The sequence below is a fragment of the Vitis vinifera genome, chromosome 1, assembly GCF_030704535.1.
Source record: "Vitis vinifera cultivar Pinot Noir 40024 chromosome 1, ASM3070453v1".
Lineage (NCBI taxonomy): Eukaryota > Viridiplantae > Streptophyta > Magnoliopsida > Vitales > Vitaceae > Vitis > Vitis vinifera.
Window position 1 is genome coordinate 5,149,732 of NC_081805.1, and position 21,727 is coordinate 5,171,458.

General features: G+C 39.4%; 1 protein-coding gene across 5 annotated transcripts in view; it reads left to right on the forward strand.

Annotated features, from left to right (window-relative positions):
• LOC100262719 (mediator of RNA polymerase II transcription subunit 23) overlaps window positions 1-21,727 on the forward strand; it is a 101,231-nt gene that overhangs the window by 14,694 nt on the left and 64,810 nt on the right. For all 5 annotated transcript variants that reach the window (XM_010654876.3, XM_010654945.3, XM_010654906.3 and 2 more), the window contains exons 3-5: window positions 6,191-6,290; window positions 6,416-7,390; window positions 16,436-16,670. In XM_010654876.3, coding sequence (XP_010653178.1) covers window positions 6,191-6,290; window positions 6,416-7,390; window positions 16,436-16,670 — 1,310 coding nt within the window. The remainder of the gene's footprint in view (window positions 1-6,190; window positions 6,291-6,415; window positions 7,391-16,435; window positions 16,671-21,727) is intronic.

The window sequence follows — 21,727 nt, forward strand, 5'->3', positions numbered from 1 at the left end:
GTTTTGTTTTTTTAATTTCCTGAGACCAAAACAACATCGTTTGGTCTGTTCTTTTAAAAGAATAGGGTCTAAAACAACATCGTTATGTGCCTTTTTTTTTTAAAGGCCAAAAATGACGCCGTTTTTGCCTATTCTTCTTCCAGTACCAAGTGTATGCTGGTTTTGGACCTATAGAACACAAAAAAAATAAAAATGCCCTAGCCTCCCGAATAGTGTGAAGAAGAGAAGAAGACGAAGAAGAAGGGGAAAAATAGAGGAAAATTTTCGGGCATTTGATTATGTTATATAAAAATATATATGTAAAATAAGGTGGTCTCACTTCACTAAAGCCCGCGCCTTAGGTGCGCCTTGCGCCAAAGGCTCCAGGAGGAATTTTTTTTTTTTTGATAGGAAACGACATAGGAATATATTGATAAAAAGAAGGTACAATTAGAAGGATGAGGAATCCTCCCAACAAAGAGAACAAGACTACAAGTAATCAAATATAAGAAAGTACAAAAAGAGAAAAGTAGACACTCTAGTTACACGCCGCTAATCAATCAAGTTGTAATATGTTAAGAGGAATTCCCTTAAAAACCTTAGAACAAAAAGCCCAAAAAGAGGTAAGAAAACAAATAGAATCCCAAAGATACTCAGAATTCCTTGCTTTGTCCTAAAAAATCCTTGCATTTCTTTCCCGCCACATCACCCACAGTAACGCGATGCACGCGTTTTGCCATAAAACAATCCCTCTCTTGAAAGATCCAAAACCATTAAAATTACTAGATAACATGTTAGAGATGCTCCTTGGGGAAACCCAATCCATCTTTGCTGATTGAAATAATCTGTGCCACAACCCTATCGTCAAAGAGCAATGAAGGAAAATGTGATCTACTGTTTCTCCATGCTTCATGCACAACTTACATATGTTAGGGCTAAGTGCTTTGTAGGGTCTTCTCAATTGTAGCAAGTCATTAGTATTAACCTTCTTGTGAGCCACCAACTAGACAAAGGACTTGACTTTGAAAGGGATTTGAGCATTCCAGACAAACTTGGTAGGGAAAATTGGAGGCGGCTCAGAATATTGGGATAAGGCCAGAAAGAAAGATTTGGCTGTGAAAAGACCTGAAGAAGATAAGGACCAAGATCTCTTATCTGGAACCGAAGGTGATATGAGTAGACGATCAAAAGACCGCATAAGGCCCTTTAAATCTTCTATCTCAGAATCAGAAAGATTTCGGCGAAAATTGAAATTCCAAGAGAAGGGGCGGGTATATCCAAGAATTGATGAAATAGGAGCATTTTTATCCGTGACTACGCTAAGTAATCTTGGATATTAGACACCCAAAGGTTGTTCCCCCCACCACAAGTCATCCCAGAACTGAATTCTATCCCCATTACCTACCACAAACCGAGTAAACTTGGAAAACTCTTGGTAGACTAGGGCAATGGCCTTCCAAGGACAACGATAAGACCATCTAACTATGTTGTTGACATCCCAGCCATTGGAGTGTGATCCATAAATGCTTAAAATAACCTGATGCCACAGAGCTGAACCCTCCCTAGGATATCTCCACAACCACTTCCCTAAAAGAGTGACATTCCTTATAGATATCTTTCCAAAACCCAATCCCCCTCTCGATTTCGGCTTACACACTACGTCCCAATTAACCAAATGGTCTCTTTTGCCTTCCCCTACGCCTGACCATAAAAAATCTCTTTGCATTCTCTCAATTTTTGCTGCCACAGAGGCGGGAATCTTAAACAAGGAAAGAAAGTAACATGGCATATGGGTGAGACAAGATTGAATGAGAGTTATTCTGCCTCCAAAAGATAAATATGCCTTCTGCCACCCATCTAATCTCCTTGATATCCTCTCAATCACAGGATCCCAAAAGCCACTCGCCTTAGGATTCCCTCCCAGAGGAAGACCCAGGTAAAGTATAGGCCACCCAGAAGCCTTGCAATCAAGCATCTCGGCCAACCTAGAAAGGTGATTCTGCTCAAGATTAATACCATAGATATTGCTTTTGTCAAGATTAACTTTCAAATCGGAAATATGCCCAAACACTAGCAGGACATTCTTAAGGGTCATCATATCCTCCTCCCGAGAGCTGGAAAAGAAAATGGTATCATCTGCAAATTGTAAGTGGGAAACCCTTGTTCTGTTCCTACCCACCCTGAAACCCTCCAAGACGTTTCTCTCCTCAGCTTTCAATAACATCCTACTCAATACATTTGCCACTATAGTGAACAAGAACGGTGATAAAGGGTCTCCTTGTCTTAAACCTCTAGATGCCTTAACCCACCCTTTCGCATTACCGTTCACCAGGACTGCAAAAGAAACCGAGGACAAGCAACCTCTCATCCATTTCCTCCATCTAAGACCAAACCCTTTCATCTCCAACACATGATCCAAAAAATCCCAACTCACATGATCATAGGGCTTTTCAAAGTCAATTTTGAATACAACTCCTTCCTCCCCTGATCTTCTTTTCTCATCCACTATCTCATTGGCTATGAGAACTGCATCCAAAATTTGTCTCCCTTGAACGAAGGCTCCTTGAGTAGAATGGATGGTCTCGTGGAGTACCCCTCTTATGCGCCCTGCTAACACTTTGGCTATTATCTTGTAAAGACTAGTGATCAAGCTAATAGGTCTAAAGTCTGAGATTCTCCTTGATATGTTTTTTTTGGGTAACAGAACTATAAAGGAAGCATTGGTGCTTTGATTAATAATTCCGCTCCTATGAAATTCTGCAAACACTTTCACTAGATCCTCCTTTATCACTTCCCAACAATCTTGAAACACTGCAATGGTAAAGCCATCCGGCCCCGGAGCCTTATCCCTGTCCATCTGAAAAATAGCCTTAAAAATCTCTTCTTTAGTAAAGGGGGATTCCAACCTAAACGCACTCTCACCAGATATAGGGCTTTAGGAGGACTTTGCGCCTTGAGTCTTTTAAAACTATGATTTTATGAATTTGAGGGGCTTGTGCTACTGATAGTGCCTAGTTCAAGAAAATGTTGGAAAAGGAATGGGTGTTAGAATTTTTTGCAATGCTTAACAAAAGAACTTGACGAAGTGAGATGTCCAATCCTTGGCAAAGAGCTATTTCCCTTGACTGGAGAGGTGTTCTCTGAAATTAGGAGAGAGGCAAGGAGGAGACATGTTACGATGGGAAATTCTGTTATTTCTATCACAACTGAAAATTTAACGTTGATTACTGCTGCAACTGAGATTGCAGCTGTTGTAGTGGTCCAAAAAATTCATAATGGAAGTGAAGTAAAAGTGAAAGTGTGGTGTGACTATTGCAACAAGCTGCAACACACCAAGGAGACCTGCTGAAAACTTCATGGTAAAATGTCCAAATAAGAACAATATATTTCCTTAAAGAAAGGGATGAGGAATGCCAGTAGTAGCTGAAAACTTACCAGGAACCCTTTTGATCCTTCACCATTAGCAAGGAACAACTTGAGCACTTGTATAGGTTGATAGATCAGTCCTAACCTTCTCAAAGTACAGATTTTCCACAGTTTTTCTAGTTTTTCAGGAGTTGGTTTGGAGGTTTGGGCACAGTGCAGTTTTGTTATGGAGATCATTTGTTGGAATATATGAGGATTGGGATCTAGGAGAAAAAGAAGGGTGGTTAAGAATTTTTGCAACATGAGAACCTAGATATTGTGATGCTTCAGGAATAAAAAAGGGAGGTTTGTGAGTAGTGTCCAGACAGCTAGGAATAAGGATTGAGCTTCTTTTCCGGCTAGTGGGGCTTTGGGAGGGGTTTTGATTATTTGGAATTCAAAGAGGCTTAGCAGTGAAGAAGTGGTAATAGGCTCCTTCTTTGTCTCAGTCAAGTTTTTGATGGAAGGAATTGGTTCCCTTTGGCTCTCCTTTGTTTATGGCCCTAAAAATTCTTTCTTAGGAAGGATTTTTGGTAGGAGCTCTTGGATCTATATAAGTGCTATGATCCTATCTATAAGAACTTCTTTGTGAGTTTGTGAGTATGGATGTAACCTTCATTGAAAATCAATCTTATTTCCGTAGAACCTCTCTTCAAAGGGAGATTTATGAGGTGGAAGATTGTTTTTGGGAAAGGGAGATCACATTGCCTATTATTCCTTTGGTTCATGAGCTGAAGTTGAGCAATAGTCCTCAACCTTCCAATCTGTCCTTTAATTTGCCAGCACCTAATCCTATGGTTCCATAACATGAAAAATTGAAACACGTGGAGAATCACTCTTAGAAAAATCTCAACTTGAGTTTTGTGTTTACTCAAGATGGCAAAACCCTCCAAATGTGGAAAGTCAATCTTCTCAATATTGCCAAGAGCCAACTTGAACGTTGCAATAGGTAATTTTGATCCTTCTAGTACTTCAAGATTGCTATTCTAATGGTGTATCTGGATGATATAATCCTAATTGGCAATAATCTTGAAGAGTTGGAAGGACTCAGGAAATTTTTGGCAAGGGAGTTTGTGATCAAAGACCTTGGACCACTCATATATTTTCTTAGCACGGAAATTGTTAGATCCAAACATGAAGTTTATCTCAAAGAAAGTACACTAATGGTCTACTCGAGGAAACTGGTTTTTTAGGATGCAAGCCAACTTACACTCCCATATATCAAAATCATAAGTTGGGGGCAGCAAGTAATGCAGTAACAGTAGACAATGGTCAATATCGGAGACTTGTATGAATGTTGATTTACTTGTCACATGCACGACCAAATATTTCCTTTCCTGTGAGTGTTGTTAGCCAATTCATGCATTGCCCAAGTGTGGAGCATCTTTAAGCAATGTTTAGAATCTTGAAGTATCTTAAAGGGACTCTTGGTAAAGTATAGGAAGAATGAGCATCTTGGAGTCGTGGCCTACACCGATGCTGGTTGGGTTGGTAGTTTCATTGACCAAGGTCAACTTGGGGCTATTGCACCTTTTTTGGTGGCAATTTTGTTACTCGTAAAAATACAGAATGTGGTTGCCCGCAGTAGTGTAGAAGCCGAGTTCCTAGCTGTAGCACATGGGAATTGTGAACTTCTTTGGGTAAAAAGGCTTCTTGATGAGCTAAAGATTCCTATTGAAAGACCTATGAGGCTATATTGTGATAATAAGACAGCAATAAACATTGCACACAACCTAGTGCAACATGATAGAACCAAGCATGTGGAGGTACACTGTCATTTGTTCCAATAAAAGAATAGCAGACATCCTAACTAAGGGATCATAGAAATCATGTTCTGAAGGCTTAATTAGCAAGCTGGGAATGTTTGATGTATATGAACCAACTTGAGGGACAGTGTTGAAAAATCAAGAGTAGATTTGAGTTCGATTTGTCGCTAAACTAGATGAAAATTAAATTAGAGAATAAGTCAAAGGTTTTATAGATTATTGCTGTATTTCAAATTTCAAACTTTATTCAGTTCCTATTTTTTAGGCCTATATGTTCTTTCCTTTCTTGTATATTCCATGTACTCTTTTAAATACCTCTGTATATCAATTATTCATTACTGAATGAGGATGACAGATTTTCTCGAACCTGCTTTCACTAAGTTTTGTGCTACTGTTCATGAATGGCTTCCTGGAATTAAGTATTTTTCTCTGAATGTATTTCGTACGCAAACTCAGTTATGTCTCACAAATCACTTGGAATGAATATTGTAACTGCTGATCATTGAGCAGAACTTGTCAAACAGGGCTAACTCAGCAATTGGCAGTTTAAATGTCTGGATCAGCAAGCACAGTCTAGTTTAATGCAGACATACTATACAAGAAAACTAGGAAGGATTAGTAATTGAGAATTAAGAAATCTGGAATGTGTTGGAAAATTAGGACCCACCATCATGTTGATCCATAGCTCCATTAAAAGTATTTAGATGTCTGTATCCCTGATAATTGTGGCAAGTCTGGCAATCTTATCTGTACTTTAGTAGATAAAACTGGAGTCATAGCATCTCTCTTTTTTTGATACATATACAAGTTAGGACTTCTCATCCTTTTTTGTCGTTGTTCCATGGTAATGAATTATTTGTTTCTGATAAAAAAAAGAAAAAGAACAAAGAAGATATATGGTCAAAGCCCAAACACCAACTCTTACCACCTGAACCAAGGCCCACAGGATATGATTTTGAAGCTGCATTGTTGGAGTCTCTTTTGTTGTTGCCTTCATTGTTAGTATGTTGATCAGCTCTGGAAAAAAACCTTGTCTTCAGGAACAAGACACAAAAGCGTGTAACTGCTCTAAACAGAGAGCTTCCTCCTCGAAATGAGCAGTTTCTTTTAGATTTTGGGCAGCTCCAGAGCCAGTTTTCTGTAAGTTTTGAATTTTGAATTCACCTTTTAGCATCTATGTTTCTTTACCTTTTTATAGCCTCTGCTGGATGTGAGAACCATTGACATTGAGCTTTACATGTTGATGACCATGACACTTTCTTCAGGACCAGGATCAATTGCGTTCGGTGACAGAATCTATCCTTATATCTCTGGTTGTGCCTTGTAGTGGTCATGCACCACGGGCTGAATTTCTTCTCTTTGCTTTACGGAGCTTGTGCAGCATAGGATACATAAACTGGGACACGTTTTTGCCATCCCTTCTTTCCTCAGTTTCTTCTGCAGAGATGTCAGTTGGTCAGGGGAATCAAGCAGTGACTTCTGTCTCATCTACGAGTTTGTCACCATCTGGGATGTTGCCATCTTCAAGCACAATTCACAATTCTTCCACTTTTCAGTCATCAAATCCTGCATCACCATTGCCTTCAGTTCATGGTATCAGCTCTCCTGCGCAGTCAGCGACTGATCCATCACCTTGTGTGGCCTTGTCACCTGTTAAATCCTCCGATATTTCCTGCAGTGGACAGCAGTCTACTATGAGGGTTAATTCAACCATAAGAGACAATACTCTAAGCTGTCTACGCCAGCTTTGTTGTAAGATTATTTTAACCGGCCTGGACTTTAATTTAAAGCCGGTGACTTATGCTGAAATTTTCAATCACATGCTGAACTGGCTGGTTAATTGGGACCAAAGACAACAGGAATCTGATGTTGCAAAATCATGGAGACCTGACAAGGCTCTAATTGAATGGCTGCATAGTTGTTTGGATGTGATTTGGCTGTTGGTTGAGGAGGATAAATGTCGTGTACCCTTCTATGAATTACTCCGCAGTGGCTTGCAGTTTATAGAAAACATACCAGATGATGAAGCCTTATTTACACTTATCTTGGAGATCCATAGGAGGAGAGATATGATGGCTATGCACATGCAAATGCTAGATCAACATCTTCAGTGCCCTACATTTGGAACTCATCGTTTTCTGTCACAGACAACTTCTCCTATTTCAGGTGAAGCGGTAGCCAACTTGCGATATTCACCAATCATGTATCCAAGTGTGCTAGGAGAACCTTTGCATGGAGAGGTAACAAAATTTCTAGTAACCTGTTGTGTGAATATGATAATGTAATACATCATGTGAATGGAATACTATAATGTCATTGAACTAACAAAAAATTTGGTAATGAAAGTAGTGGTATGACTTAAAAATCTGTGATGATGGATTCTATTTTCTACAACTTAAACCTAAATGACATGTCATCCTGAAGCGTTTACCAGCACTTCTTGTAGTTCAGTTAAGTGGGTGCTACTAAAACCAACCTTAGGTGTACAAGCTCATATTCTTTAGAGAGCAGAATTGTGATTTTATGAAGATTGTGCATCTTATATTTTGTCTTTGTGACTTTCATTTTGAGACCTTCCTGTCCTTGTTTGCCTTTTCGGATTCTAAAGATGCATGGGTAGCTAATTTTTGGGAACATTGAGGAGGAGGAAATTGGAACTTCTGTTTTGTTAGGAAGGGAGATAGCCGATTTTTGGGTGTCATAGAGCGTTTTCTTTTTGAACCCCAAGGACAAACAACGAAGAGGGAGCAAGGGGATAGAGTAGTTTGGAAGGGAGATAGCTAAGGGGTTTTCTCTGTAAGAGGACTTTATTCTTTGTTGGCGATTGATGGAACCATCCCTTTCTGTTTAAAGATAGTTTGGAATCCATGGATTCCTTCAAAGATGAGTTTCTTCTCTTGGGAGGCTTATTGGGGAAAAGTTTTGACATTGGATTAGCTTCAAAGAAGAGGGTGGACTTTGGCCAACAGATGTGCATTGTGCAAAGAAGAGTCAAAGTCCATTGACCACATTCTCCTTCAGTGATACTAAGTGAGATTATTATGGTAGCTAGTGTTCTCCATTTTTAGTGTTCAATGGGTTATTTTTGAGTCAATTAGGGAGACCCTCCTAGGGTGACATGGTTCTTTTATAGATAAAAGACGTATTAAGGCTTGGAGAGTTGCTCCTTCTTGTATTTTTTGGACGATTTGGAAGGAAAGAAATAGAAGATACTTTGATTGTGAGGAATTGTTTGATCAAAGGCTGAAAAAGGTATTTCTAAACAATTTTTATGTGTGGGTCAAGGTGTATATAGGTGGAGGATATACACAAATGATTGATTTCATAGATTGGTTGGATCTTGGTTGAGGGAGGGGGTATTTTTTTGTTCCCTCTTTTTGTTTTTTGCTTAGTGCTCTTTGTATATGACCTGTATACTTCTATGCACTGTATGCTCTTTGTATACTCCTATCCACTTTTTTTGCTTGGGCTTTGGAAATCAATTAGGAAGGAGTGGTTGTTTTTAAATGGTAGGTTGGCTTACCAAGTGGGTAGTGGGTAGAGAGTGAGATTCTGAATGGACAAGTGGTGTGGAGATGAGCTACTTTGTGAGTCATTCCCTTCTTTATTTTCCATCTCTTTGTCTAAGAATGCTTGAGTATTGGATGTTTGGAATCCCATTGGTGATGGGGATGGTTGGACCCCTCTTTTCGCAAGGGCATTTAATGATTGGGAGATTGAGTTGGTGAAGCATTTTTTGCATAAGATCCAAGCCTTCCGGGTGCAAAGGGAGGAGGAAGATAGAGTGTTTTGGATAGCACCAAAGTGTGGCGTTTTCTTAATCAAGTCTCTGTATTCTATTTTGGAACCCGGAGATTCTTCTTTGTTCCCTAGTGATAGTATTTGGAGGGTGGGAGTGCCTCCTAAGGTAGCCTTCTTCGCTTGGGAGACTTCTTGGGGTAAAGTCTTAACTTTGGAGCAACTTCAAAGGAGGGGGTTCTCATTGGCAAACAGGTGTTTTCTATGCCTCTCTGAAGTAGAAACGGTGGATCACCTTTTACTTCATTGTGTAAAGGCGTGGGTCTTGTGGAATCTTCTTCTCTCTTTTTGGTGTGGCTTGGACTCTATCATGTACAATGAAGGAAACTCTTCTTGGGTGGCATGGAGCGTTTGTGGGGAAAGTTTGAAAGAAGACTTGGCAAATGACCCCCTTATGTATATTTTGGTTAGTCTGGAAGGAAAGGAATTTATTAGTTTTTGGGAATGAAGAGCTTTCGCTTCAAAGACTGAAATATTCTTTTGTATGTAATATTTGGTCTTGGGTTAGAGTATCTTTAATTTTGAGCCCTTCTTCTCTTGTAAGTTTTTTAGATTGGTTAGGCTCTAAGTTAGGAATTTAATCTTTGGTGTGCTGCTATCCTTTCCCCTTGGAGTGTGTCTTTGGGCTTTTTTGTATAACTCCCTATATACTTTGAGGGCACTGTTTTTGGTTCTTCCTCTTCTTGTTTAATATACATCTTTTTATCTAAATAAAAAAATACAACCTCTTACTATCAAAAAAAATAAAAATAAAAATTTAACCTCATTCTAGCACTTAGTGTATGCATTTCAAAGATAGTTTTAAGCATTTTCATGTTATGATGGTGTGTTTATATGTCCATGAGGGGCTATTTTTCTTAGAACAGTTCTCCCTTATTTTCTCCTTTTCCCCCATGTTGGGATCGAACATGGAACCTCCTGAATCCCACCACCAACTGCTTATCACTTGAGCCAGGCCTCAAGGAATATATGCATGAGTGGTTATATCTATGCAGTATGTAATGTTCATGACTGCAACAAAGTAAGGTGCTGAGTTTAATAACAATTACAATTCTTGATGTCATGCTTTTGTTTGTCAGGTGATATGCTATGTAATGTCCAGTAGGAAACATTTTGATACCTGGCAGTCTGGAAAATAAGTGTGAAACTAGTCCCTCTTAAAACCTATACGGTTCCTTCTTCTAATACATTTTGTTTTTTGTTTATTTTGTGCTGTTCAGTTTTTTATCACAGGACACATGTTTCAGCAGTACTGGTACATATTGGTCACACTGATTCAATGTTTTTCCACTTTCTTTTTCCCATTCTTATAGATTTTTAAAATACAATATCATGAAAACTAAATGTGTTTCTTTTGGTAAACATTTAGTAAATATACAATACTCAGATGCTATTTACTAATATGGCAGATTAGTGCCATTATGCTTTTATAGGTGTTTTGAAGCATATATGCTTATTTTTGTTTTCCCTTTAGCAATTGAAGTGTGTGTTTTTTTCCAATCTGTTTATTTTTATGCATTTTTTTATTATCTTTTTCTGCATTATTATGCCTATTAGAGTTCTCCCCTCTTCTGCACTGTCACTATATTAAATGTTACTTGCAAAAAAGGAAAAAAAAAGGGAATTACATTCATAGTTTATTTAAGAAAATGGTATTTGCAATTGAAAGATATTTTTGATGCAATTATACTTCGCTTATTGGTTTTGATCTGTGTGCTTTTATGCTTGGCTTACTAAGTTTTTTGGTGTGTTATTATGCCTATTAGATAACCAATTTTCCTAAAAAGCTTAAGCTTATATGATTTGGGCCCATTATGTATATCATGCTCTCCAACACACTCCCTCATGTGTAAATTCCATCTTTGGGCATACACATTGACTTAATATGAATTGTGGAAATAAACATGCGGTGGTGAGGTTCAAACACTTGACCTCCCATCAAATGAGGCTTTGATACCATGTTAGATAACCAATTTTCCTAAAAGCTTAAGCTTGTAGGCTTTGGGCTATATCATGTTCTCTGTAGAAAATATTCTTCTTTTTTCTGTGTCAAAACTGAATACAAAGTGACCTATATATATATACAAGTGGGATTCCTAATCTAAGCCATATAATATGCACAATCACTATCTCTAAGGAAACAATAACTAATTAGGAGAGATTCTCTCATTCATAAAAATAGAAAATATCCTAACACAATCCCTCTAATCTTGACACTTAATTACAAATCATAATCCCATATTTCCACACTCCCCCTCAAGTTGGGTAGTAGATGTCTAGTATTCCCAACTTGCTTTTCATGTTTCCGTAGGTGGCCTTTGGAAGTGCCTTTGTCAGAATGTCTGCTGTTTGACGACTTGAAGGAATATACATAAGTATGATTGTTCCCCCTTCAAGTTTCTCCTTGATGAAGTGACGGTCTATCTCCACGTGCTTGGTTCTGTCGTGTTGAACTGGATTCTTTGCAATACTTATGGTAGCCTTGTTATCACACAAAACTGTCATAGTGGAGTTTGATATAATTTCAAGTTCCTTGAGTATTCTTTGGAGCCACATTCCTTCACATATCCCATGAGCTATTGCCCTGAATTCTGCCTCTGCATTGCTTCTCGCCACTACGGACTGCTTCTTGCTTCTCCAAGTCACCAAGTTTCCCCACACATAGGAACAATACCCAGTAGTCGACCTCCGATCTGTCAAGGATCCTGCCCAATCAGCATCTGTGAATACCTTAACTTCCCTACTTGAGGTTTTCTTGAAGTAGAGTCCTCTACCCGAGCTCTTTTTAAGGTACTATAAAATTCTGTATATGGCTTTCATGTGTCTTTTAGTGGGATTGTTCATGTAGCGGCTTACCATGCTCACAGCGAAACCAATATCGGGCCTTGTGTGAGTTAAGTAGATCAACTTTCCTACTAACCTCTGGTACCTATCTCTGTCAGTTGGATGATTGTCATTATCTTTATCAATCTTACCAATAGGATCCATAAGCGTGTCCACTGGCTTACAACCTAGCATCCCAGTCTCCTAAAGTAGATCAAGGACATACTTCCTTTGCGTGACCACAATTCCCTCCTTAGTTCTGCCAACTTCCATGCCAAGAAAGTATTTGAGTTGTCCAAGATCTTTGATTTCAAATTCTCTTGCTAGCAACTTCTTGAGATTCCCTATCCTTTCTTCATCGTCTCCGGTAATTATAATTTCATCAACATAGATAATGAACAGAGTCATTTCACCTTCCTTAGAGTGCTTCATAAACAGTGTGTGATCTGCTTGACATTGGATGAACCCATGTTTTTTCACAACTCTAGTCAGTCGATCAAACCAGGCCCTAGGTGATTGTTTTAGACCGTATAGGGACTTTCTCAGTTTACACACTTTTCCTGAATTTTCTGGAGTTTCCATACTAGGTGGAATCTTCATGTAGGCTTCCTCTTCTAGTTCTCCGTTGAGAAATGCATTTTTTACATCAAGTTGGTGCAGATTCCAGTCCAAATTTACTGCAACTGACAATAACACTCTGATGGAGTTGAGCTTTGCTACTGGTGCAAATGTTTCTTCATAATCAATGCCATAGGATTGAGTAAATCCTTTAGCTACTAGTCGAGCCTTGAACCTGTTTATACTTCCATCCGGATTGTGCTTCACGGTAAATATCCACTTGCATCCAACAGGCCTCTTACCCTCTGGTAATTCTGAGATTTCTCATGTCCCATTTTTCTCCAAGGCTTGTATTTCTTCCTGAACAACAGTCTTCCATTCAGGTTGTTGAAGTGCTTCTTGGATGTTGGATGGGATACGATCATCTTCAAGAGAAGTGATGAATGCTTGGAAATTCTGTGAAAGCTTTCCATAGGACACATGATTACTGATTGGATGCTGAGTGCAGGATCTTACACCTTTCCTTAAAGCAATGGGTTGATCAAGATCATCAAGGTCATTACTGGAATCTAGATCATAAATTGTGTTACCTGGTTGTGAGTTTGGGTTGCTTGGATCCTGGTCCAATTCTTGGTTCTACTCAGGTGGAGTGCTATCCTCGGGCTCCTTTTGAGGAGGTTTCTCGGGCTTTTCCTTTAAATTTTTTCTAGAATAAACTATTACCTCTTTATTGTCTTGTGTAGTTGACTCAGGTGTGTGACAGAAGGGACATCCAAGGAATTGTTTTCGGGGACAGAAAGAGTACTATCTGTTTGAAGAGGCAGTGATGAACTCAAAGGAGAAGTAGTGCTGATTTCAGTTTCCCAAAATTGGAATTCATCTGTGGACCAGTTCTCCCCTTGAATTGCAGTTTTGGGGTAGAAGGGTTGATTTTTGAAGAAAGTGACATCCATGGAAGTGTAGAATTTCTTGGTTGTTGGAGAGTAGCACTTGTATCCTTTTTGGTTTGGTGAGTACCCAAGAAAGATGCATTTAGTGGCTGTCGGATCAAGTTTACTACGTTGGGACTTATAGATGTGAACGAAAGTAGTACAACCAAAGACTTTGACTGGGGTAGACGAGATTATTTTTTTATTTTTTTTGATTGGAAACGACACAAAGATATATTGATAGAAAAAGAAGTACAAGAAGAAGGATAGACGAGATTATTCGAGCGGATGGATATGCAACGAGGAGGATTTGACACGGGGTTTTAAATTGAAGAATCCTAGAAGGCATTCGGTTGATCAAGTAGGTTGCTGTGAGTACAACTTCACCCCATAATTGTTTAGGCACGTTTGAAGCTATCATGAGGGATCGTGCAACCTCCATCAAATGTCTATTTTTCCTTTTTGCAACTCCATTTTGCTATGGAGTATCAATGCACGAGCTTTGATGTACGATGTTATTCTCCAGAAGATATGACCCAAGAATGTTGTGATAGTATTCTCGAGCATTATCTGTCTGAAGGACTTGAATTTTTTCCTGAAATTACGTCTGAACCATGTTGTTGAAGTTTTCAAATATTTCCCTCACTTCTGATTTCTTCTTCATAAGGAATACCCAAATCACTCAAGTGTGGTCATCAACAAAGGTGACAAACCATCTAGAACCTGTAATGTTGTTGATTCTAGAGGCCCCCCAAACATCACTGTGAATCAAGGAAAAAGGATGAGATGGTTTGTATGGTTGAATGGAATAGGAGTTGCGAGTATGTTTGGACAATTGACATATTTTGCATTGAAAATTTTTGGAATTTTTATTGAATAATGATGGATATAGTTTTTCAAGATAGGAAAAATTTGGGTGACCTAATCGGTAGTGCCATAACATAACAACACTATCCGTCTTGGTACTAGGGTTGGAAACTACACAAGCAGTCTTCATTGGTAGCCTTCGAATTTCCTCAGCGCTCAGAAGGTAAAGTCCAGCACGCACCTCAGCATTGCCAATCCTCTTCCCAGAGTTCAAGGCTTGAAATTCACACATATGAGGAAGGAATTTAGTTACACAATTAAGATCCTTGTGTTAGTCTACTTATAGACAATAGGTTGCAATCCAATTTCGGAACATAGAGCACGGAGTGAAGAGTAATATCCTTGGAAATAATAACTGAACCTGTGCCAAATACCCTAGAAAGGGTTCCATCGGCAATTTGAACAGAGGAATTGTTATGGCAAGGAGTATATTCATGAAAAACCATGAGATTCCCAGTCATGTGATCTGAAGCTCCTGAGTCCACTATCCATGTAGTGTGATTTTCCTGTCTAACATTTAGGGCATGGGAAAAAATACCTTTCTGGGCTATAGATGCGGTACCAATAGTTGTTCCAGTTGATTGAAGAGTTTGTTGGAACATTTTCTGTAGTGCCTCCAATTGCTCTTTGCTAAACGGACCAGGATTTGAGATAGTGCCAGATGTGTCTTCTTCGGCTGCAGCGGTGTAACCCCGACCTTCTCTGTTTTGCTGTGGCCGTGAAAGTTTCCATTCAGCAGGTTTACCGTGCAGATGCCAGCAAGTCTCTTTCGTGTGTCCAAGTTTTCTACAATGGTCGCACCATGGACGATTCTTCTTTGTTTGGTGGTTGTTGTTGTTGGATTGGGTTCCTCGTGCAACTAGGGCTGAGTTCTCAAGATTTTTGGAGGAATTTTGGGTTCCCAACATCACTTTTTGTCTGCTTTCCTCTCTGCAAATTTAAGAAAAAACTTCCCTAATACTAGGTAATGGCTTAATACTTAGAACTCTTCCACGTACCTCATCTAAATTCTTATTAAGGCCAAGTAAAAATTTGTAGATGCGTTCCTTTTCAATAACCTTCTTGTAGAGGAGTCCATCTTCGGGACACTTCCAAACCAATTCTTCATAAATATCGAGTTGTTGCTAATATCGTGTAAGGATATTAAAATATTCGATAACAATTGAATCTCCTTGTCGAAGATCTTGGAGAATACTCTTGATTTCGAAAATCGCCGAGGTATTATCGATGTTGGAGTAGGTCTCTCTAGCTGCATCCCATATCTCCTTTGTTGTGCCATAATACATGAAGTTTTCTCCTATGTCATTGGTCATAGAGTTAATTAACCAAGACATCACCATACTATTTTCCAACTTCCAGGTTCGGTATCCTGGATCATCTTCCTTTGGCTGAACAATGGCTTCCGTAAGGTATTCTTCCTTACCTTTCCCGCAGATGAAGATCCGAACAGACTGAGCCCATTGAATGAAATTCTGCCCATTGAGTTTATGACCTGTTATGGGAAGAATGATGCCGTCTGTGGTGCTGGCACTGCCGGAGTGAACTGCTTCAGGTCTGGACGTCACCTCCGAGTTTGATCCTTCCGTTCTGCTCTCCATGGAAAAAGATGATTTTATTTTATTTTATACGTGGTTCAGATCTGAATGCTCTGATACCATGTAGAAAATATTCTTCTTTTTTCTGTGTCAAAACTGAATACAAAGTGACCTATATATATACAAGTGGGATTCCTAATCTAAGCCATATGATATGCACAATCACTATCTCTAAGGAAACAATAACTAATTAGGAGAGATTCTCTCATCCATAAAAATAGAAAATATCCTAACACAATCCCTCTAATCTTGGCACTTAATTACAAATCATAATCCCATATTTCCACATTCTCCAACAATGCCCATGGAGTGTATTGCCTAGTTTTAAGGAAATTCATTTCATAAGCTTATTTGAGCGAGTGGCTTTTGTACATGAAAGACAAACTGTCATTTTTTTAGGCATAATCATGGTTGTCTTACTGGGTTTTGTCCTTGTGTTGAATCTTCTTTCAATACTAGCCCACCTCTTTAGCCCCCAACCTGGGAAAAAGAGTGAAAAAGAAACTGAACATGCTTTCAAATATAGTGGTGGCAGCCTTTGTCCATTCTTGTAGTATTTGTAATTCCTTATGTCAATCCTTTAGAACTCTAGTACCGTACAGTGCAATGTGTATCACTCAGCAATTTATGACAATGATGCGATGATCATTAATATATTGATGGAGGTAAGCATCTGAAGAGAGTTGGTTGCATTAATTTCTTTTTATTGGTGCAGGATCTTGCAAATTCTATTCAGAGAGGGAGTCTGGATTGGGAGAGGGCTTTGCGTTGTATAAGACACGCTCTTCGAACTACTCCATCACCTGACTGGTGGAAGCGTGTGCTGCTTGTGGCTCCTTGTTATAGGTCTCATCCTCAAGGACCTTCTGCTGGTGCTGTTTTTACTTCTGAAATGATTTGTGAGGCAACAATTGATAGAATCGTTGAACTATTGAAGTTGACAAATTCAGGCAATAATCTCTACCTAATTCCTTTGATTACCTGTTTTCATATACATGTATTTGAGGGTTTAATGCTGATTGAATTTTCCTGTAATAGTGTCTTACAGATCAGGTTGCTGTACTGTTATATTTAGTTAAATGTGTTTATGTATGCCATTTTTTATAGGAACTTTTTACCTCCTTGAGTTGCATAGTGCAGTTTTTGGGTGTATTTTGCTAGGTTTCTGTGGAAATCCCGTATGATTTGGGGGGTGATTTGTAGGATATTGTGGTAGAAGATTGAGGCCCCAATTAGATTTGATATTTAGGCTAAATGTTTGGTTTGATTTTTATATTTCTATATTTTGCTCTCTGTGTATATGTTAAATAGGGACCTGATTATGTAAAATATACACTATTGAATATACAATTGTATTATTCTTAGTTTCTACATGGTATTAGAGCACGGATTGCTCTAAAACCCTAATCAATCCATGGCTGCCCAAAAAGGAGGCAACCATTAGTCCAGTCAATTAGCAACCCAAGAAAGAGAGTCGGAGATAAACTCCTCCATGGGCTGGGCCGGTGCATTCGACAACTCCCCGCTCCATCTTATCGTTGAAAAACTGAACGATAAGAATTACAGAGAGTGGGCATAGGCAATCAAGCTTGTTATTGACGGAAAGGGAAAGTTAGGGTTTCTTACCGGCGAGACTCAGCGACCACCTCCGACCGATGCAGTAGCATCCCAGAAATGGCGGTCCGAAAACTCCTTCATCACGTCATGCTTGATCAACTCCATGAAGCTAGCCATTGGAAAAACGTATATGTTCCTCCCGATGACAAAGGATGTGTGGGATGCAATACGGAAAACATACTCTGATGCCGAGAATGCTTTCCAAATCTTTGAACTCAAGACGCGGCTCTGGTAGATGAAGCAAGGAGATCGGAAAGTCACGGAATACTACACTGAGATGCTGGGTTTGTGGCAAGAACTCGATCTCAACTGCAAAGAGGAATGAGAGTGCATGGGTGACAGTGTGCGATTCAAGAAGAAGATGGAGAATGAGAGGGTCTTCGAGTTTCTAGCTAGGCTGAACCATGAGCTTGACGATGTTAGGAGTAGAGTTCTCAGTTGCTGGCCGCTGCTCTCCATTCGAGAGGTCTTCTCTAAGGTGCGATGTGAGAAGAGCAGAAAGAAAGTGATGTTGTGGGAACATCTCACTTTTGGGCCCGAGGCTTCAGCACTTGTAACCCGTGGGCCTCATGCTAGATCTAGATCAAGACAGTCTAAGAGGACTTATTGTGAGCATTGTAAGAAAACGGGCCACTCTAAAGACACTTGCTGGACTTTACATGACAAGCCCACGGATTGGAAGCCCAGACAACCTAATAAAGCCCATAGTCATCAGGCCTCCATCGAAACCCAGGCAGACAAGACACCCACAAAAAATCATTAGTTAGCTTCTAGTGTGGGGTTTAATTCCGACCAGCTTGCGAAATTATATGAGCTTCTTTCTAATTTCCAAGCCTTTGGTCAGTCTTCTACTACTTTGTCCTCTGGTTCTTTAACCCACAAAGGTACCTTTCTGACAGCACTTAGCACCATGTCTCATATTACTCTCTGGATTATTGACTCTAGTGCATCTGATCATATGACTGATCCTCATCATTTATTTTCTACATACTCTCCTTGTGCCGATAATTTAAAAGTAAAAATTGCAAATGGTACTTTATCCCTGGTTGCTGGCAAATGGAGTATTCGTATTTCTGAGTCTTATTACTCTCAACCCTGTCCTACATGTTCCTAATTTATCTTACAATTTGCTGTTTATTAGCCAGTTAACCAAACAGTCTAATTGCTTAGCTAAATTCCTACCCTCTCATTGTGTTTTTCAAGACCTATTATTAGGGAAGACGATTGGCAGTGCGAAGGAATGTGAGGGGCTATATTACTTCGACGAAGCTAATGTGTGTGGACAGTGTCCTAGTGTTTGTAATTCTGCATCTAGTCCTGGGGAAAGTGAACTTTTGTTATGGCACAAAAGGATGGGTCATGCTAGTTTTTAGTACTTGCAACATTTATTTCCTTCACTATGTTCAAATAAAGCTTCATGGGATTTTTAGTGTGAAGTGTGTGAACTTGCCAAACACCATCGTGCATCTTTTCCTAAATCTAAGTATAAACCATCCATACTATTTACTCTAATTCATAATGATCTATGGGGACCCTCACGTACCCCTAATAGGATCCATAAAAAATAGTTTATTACTTTTATTGATGATCACACTCGTCTGTGTTGGGTATATTTGTTGACTGATAAAACTGAGGTTCGATCAATCTTCATGAATTTTCACTCTATGATACAAACTCAGTTTCACACCAAAATTCAAATTCTTCGTACTGATAATGGTACTGAGTATTTCAATCACTCCTTGAGCACTTATCTACAAGAAAATGGTATTATCCATCAAAGTTCTTGCGTTGACACCCCTCAACAAAATGGGGTTGCAGAACTGAAAAATAAACATATTCTTGAAATTGCTCGTGCCTTGCTGTTTACCTCTCACATGTCCTCACAATTTTGGGGTGACTCCATTTTGAAAGCCACATACCTTATTAACCTGATGCTTAGTCGGGTCCTATCTTTTGTCACACCTCTCCAGAAATTCCAAGAGTTTTTTCCTTATTCTAGACTTGGTGCACATCTTCCACTTCGTGTCTTTGGGTCCGCTGTGTTTGTTCACGCTCACACACCTAAGCGGAACAAATTGGATCCCAGAGCGTTTAAATGTGTCTTCCTTGGCTACTCTTCCACACAAAAGGGCTACAAATGCTAGACCCAATTTCACAGAAGCTATATATTAGCTTAGATGTCACATTCTTTGAGCATACTCCCTACTACTTGCTTCAAGGGGAGTCCGTGAGTGAAGGTAGACTACCCTTAACCTTAGACTACCTCGATGTTGCTATGTTCGAATCCCCTCCGTGCCTTATATCTACCCCTTCGCCTAATGCAGAAGGACACTTGAACTCAGGGGGAGATACGGAAATACAGATAAATAGGGAAACACTCGTCTACTTAAGGAGGCTAAAATCGAAGTCCAATGAGGCACTCACCTCCGAAGCACTAAAAGAGTTAGGACCGGTGATAGTTCCAACCCCTCAGGAGTTTGGTTCCAATCCTGATCAGGTAACAGATGACATACCCATTGCTCTTAGGAAGCAACCTTGTTCATGTACTCTCCATCTTATCTCAAAATTTGTGTCTTATAATGCTCTTTCTACAAAGTGTTGTGCTTTTACGACTAACCTTGATAGAATCCAGATTCCTAAAAACATTCAAGAAGCCTTGGAGATTCTAGAATGGAGAGAGGCAGTGATGGAAGAAATAAGGGCATTAGAAAAAAATAGGACTTGGGAAGTGATGACTTTGCCGAGAGAGAAGAAACCAGTGGGCTGTAAATGGGTATTCATAGTGAAATATAAGGCGGATGACATAGTAGAACGATACAAAGCCCACCTAGTTGTAAAGGGGTTCACTTAGACGTACGACATCGACTGCATTGAGACATTTGCACTGGTGGCAAAGCTGAACACTATACGAGTTCTCTTATCCTTGGCAGCAAATCTAGACTGACCACTCTATCAGTTTGATATCAAGAATGCCTTTCTGAATGGTGAGCTGGAAGAAAAAGTGTTTATGACGCTACTACCAGGGTTTTGTAAGGAAGAAGAAGAAACCAAGGTATGCAAATTGAAGAAATATTTGTATGGTCTCAAGCAATCTCCGAGAGCATGGTTCGATAGATTTGCAAAGGTGATTAAGAACCAAGGATACCAATAGGGATAGTTGGATCATACTATGTTCTTCAAATAGTCCAACGATGGAAGGATGACTATCTTAATCGTGTATGTCGATGACATCATTCTCATTGGAGATAACATAGGAGAAGTGGAGAGGTTGAAGAAGGTTTTAGCCACAGAGTTTGAGGTAAAAAATCTGGGTTAAATGCGGTATTTCCTAGGAATGGAGGTCGCCAAATCAAGAAAGGGAATTAGTATCTCCTAGAGAAAGTATGTACTTGACTTGCTGACTGAGATTGGCATGCTTGGTTGCAAGCCAAGCGATGCCCTCATCTAGGCAAGAAAAAGGACAGAAAGTGACGAAAAACCCGTGTGTAGAGAGAGATATCAGTGACTAGTTGGTAGACTGATCTACCTTTCTTGCACTAGACCAGACATTGCTTTTGCCGTAAGTGTGGTTAGCCAGTACATGCATTCACTAAAGGAAAGTCACTTGGAAGCAGTGTATAAGATCCTCAGATATCTAAAGGGTTCTCCAGGGAGAGGACTGTTCTTTAAGAAGGGTGACAGTAAGAAGGTAGAGATCTATACAGATGCAGATTGGACGGGTTCAGCAAGAGACAAATGGTCTACTACCGACTACTGTACCTATGTTTGGGGAAATCTAGTAACATGGAAAAGTAAGAAGCAGAGTGTAGTAGCTAGAAACAGTGTTGAGGCTGAATTCAAAGCAGTTGCACAAGGTATATATGAAGGACTATGGTTGCAGAAACTGTTGGAAGAACTACACATTATAGTAGAGCTCTCCATCAAACTCTATTGCGACAACAAGGCCGCCATTTGTATTTCTCATAATCCTGTTCAGCATGACAAGACCAAACATATAGAAGTGGATAGACACTTTATAAAGGAGAAAATTGAGAAGGGGACGATTTGCATGACTTATATCCCTACAAGGGAACAATTGGCAGATATATTCACCAAGGGGTTACAGAAATCTAGCTTTGAAGATATTATTTGCAAGTTGGACATGATTAATATCTATGATCCAACTTGAGGGGGAGTGTGGAAATCCCGTATGATTTGGGGGGTGATTTGTAGGATATTGTGGTAGAAGATTGAGGCCCCAATTAGATTTGATATTTAGACTAAATGTTTGGTTTGATTTTTATATTTCTATATTTTGCTTTTTGTGTATATGTTAAATGGGGACCCGATTATGTAAAATATACACGATTGAATATACAATTGTATTATTCTCAGTTTCTATAGTTTCCTT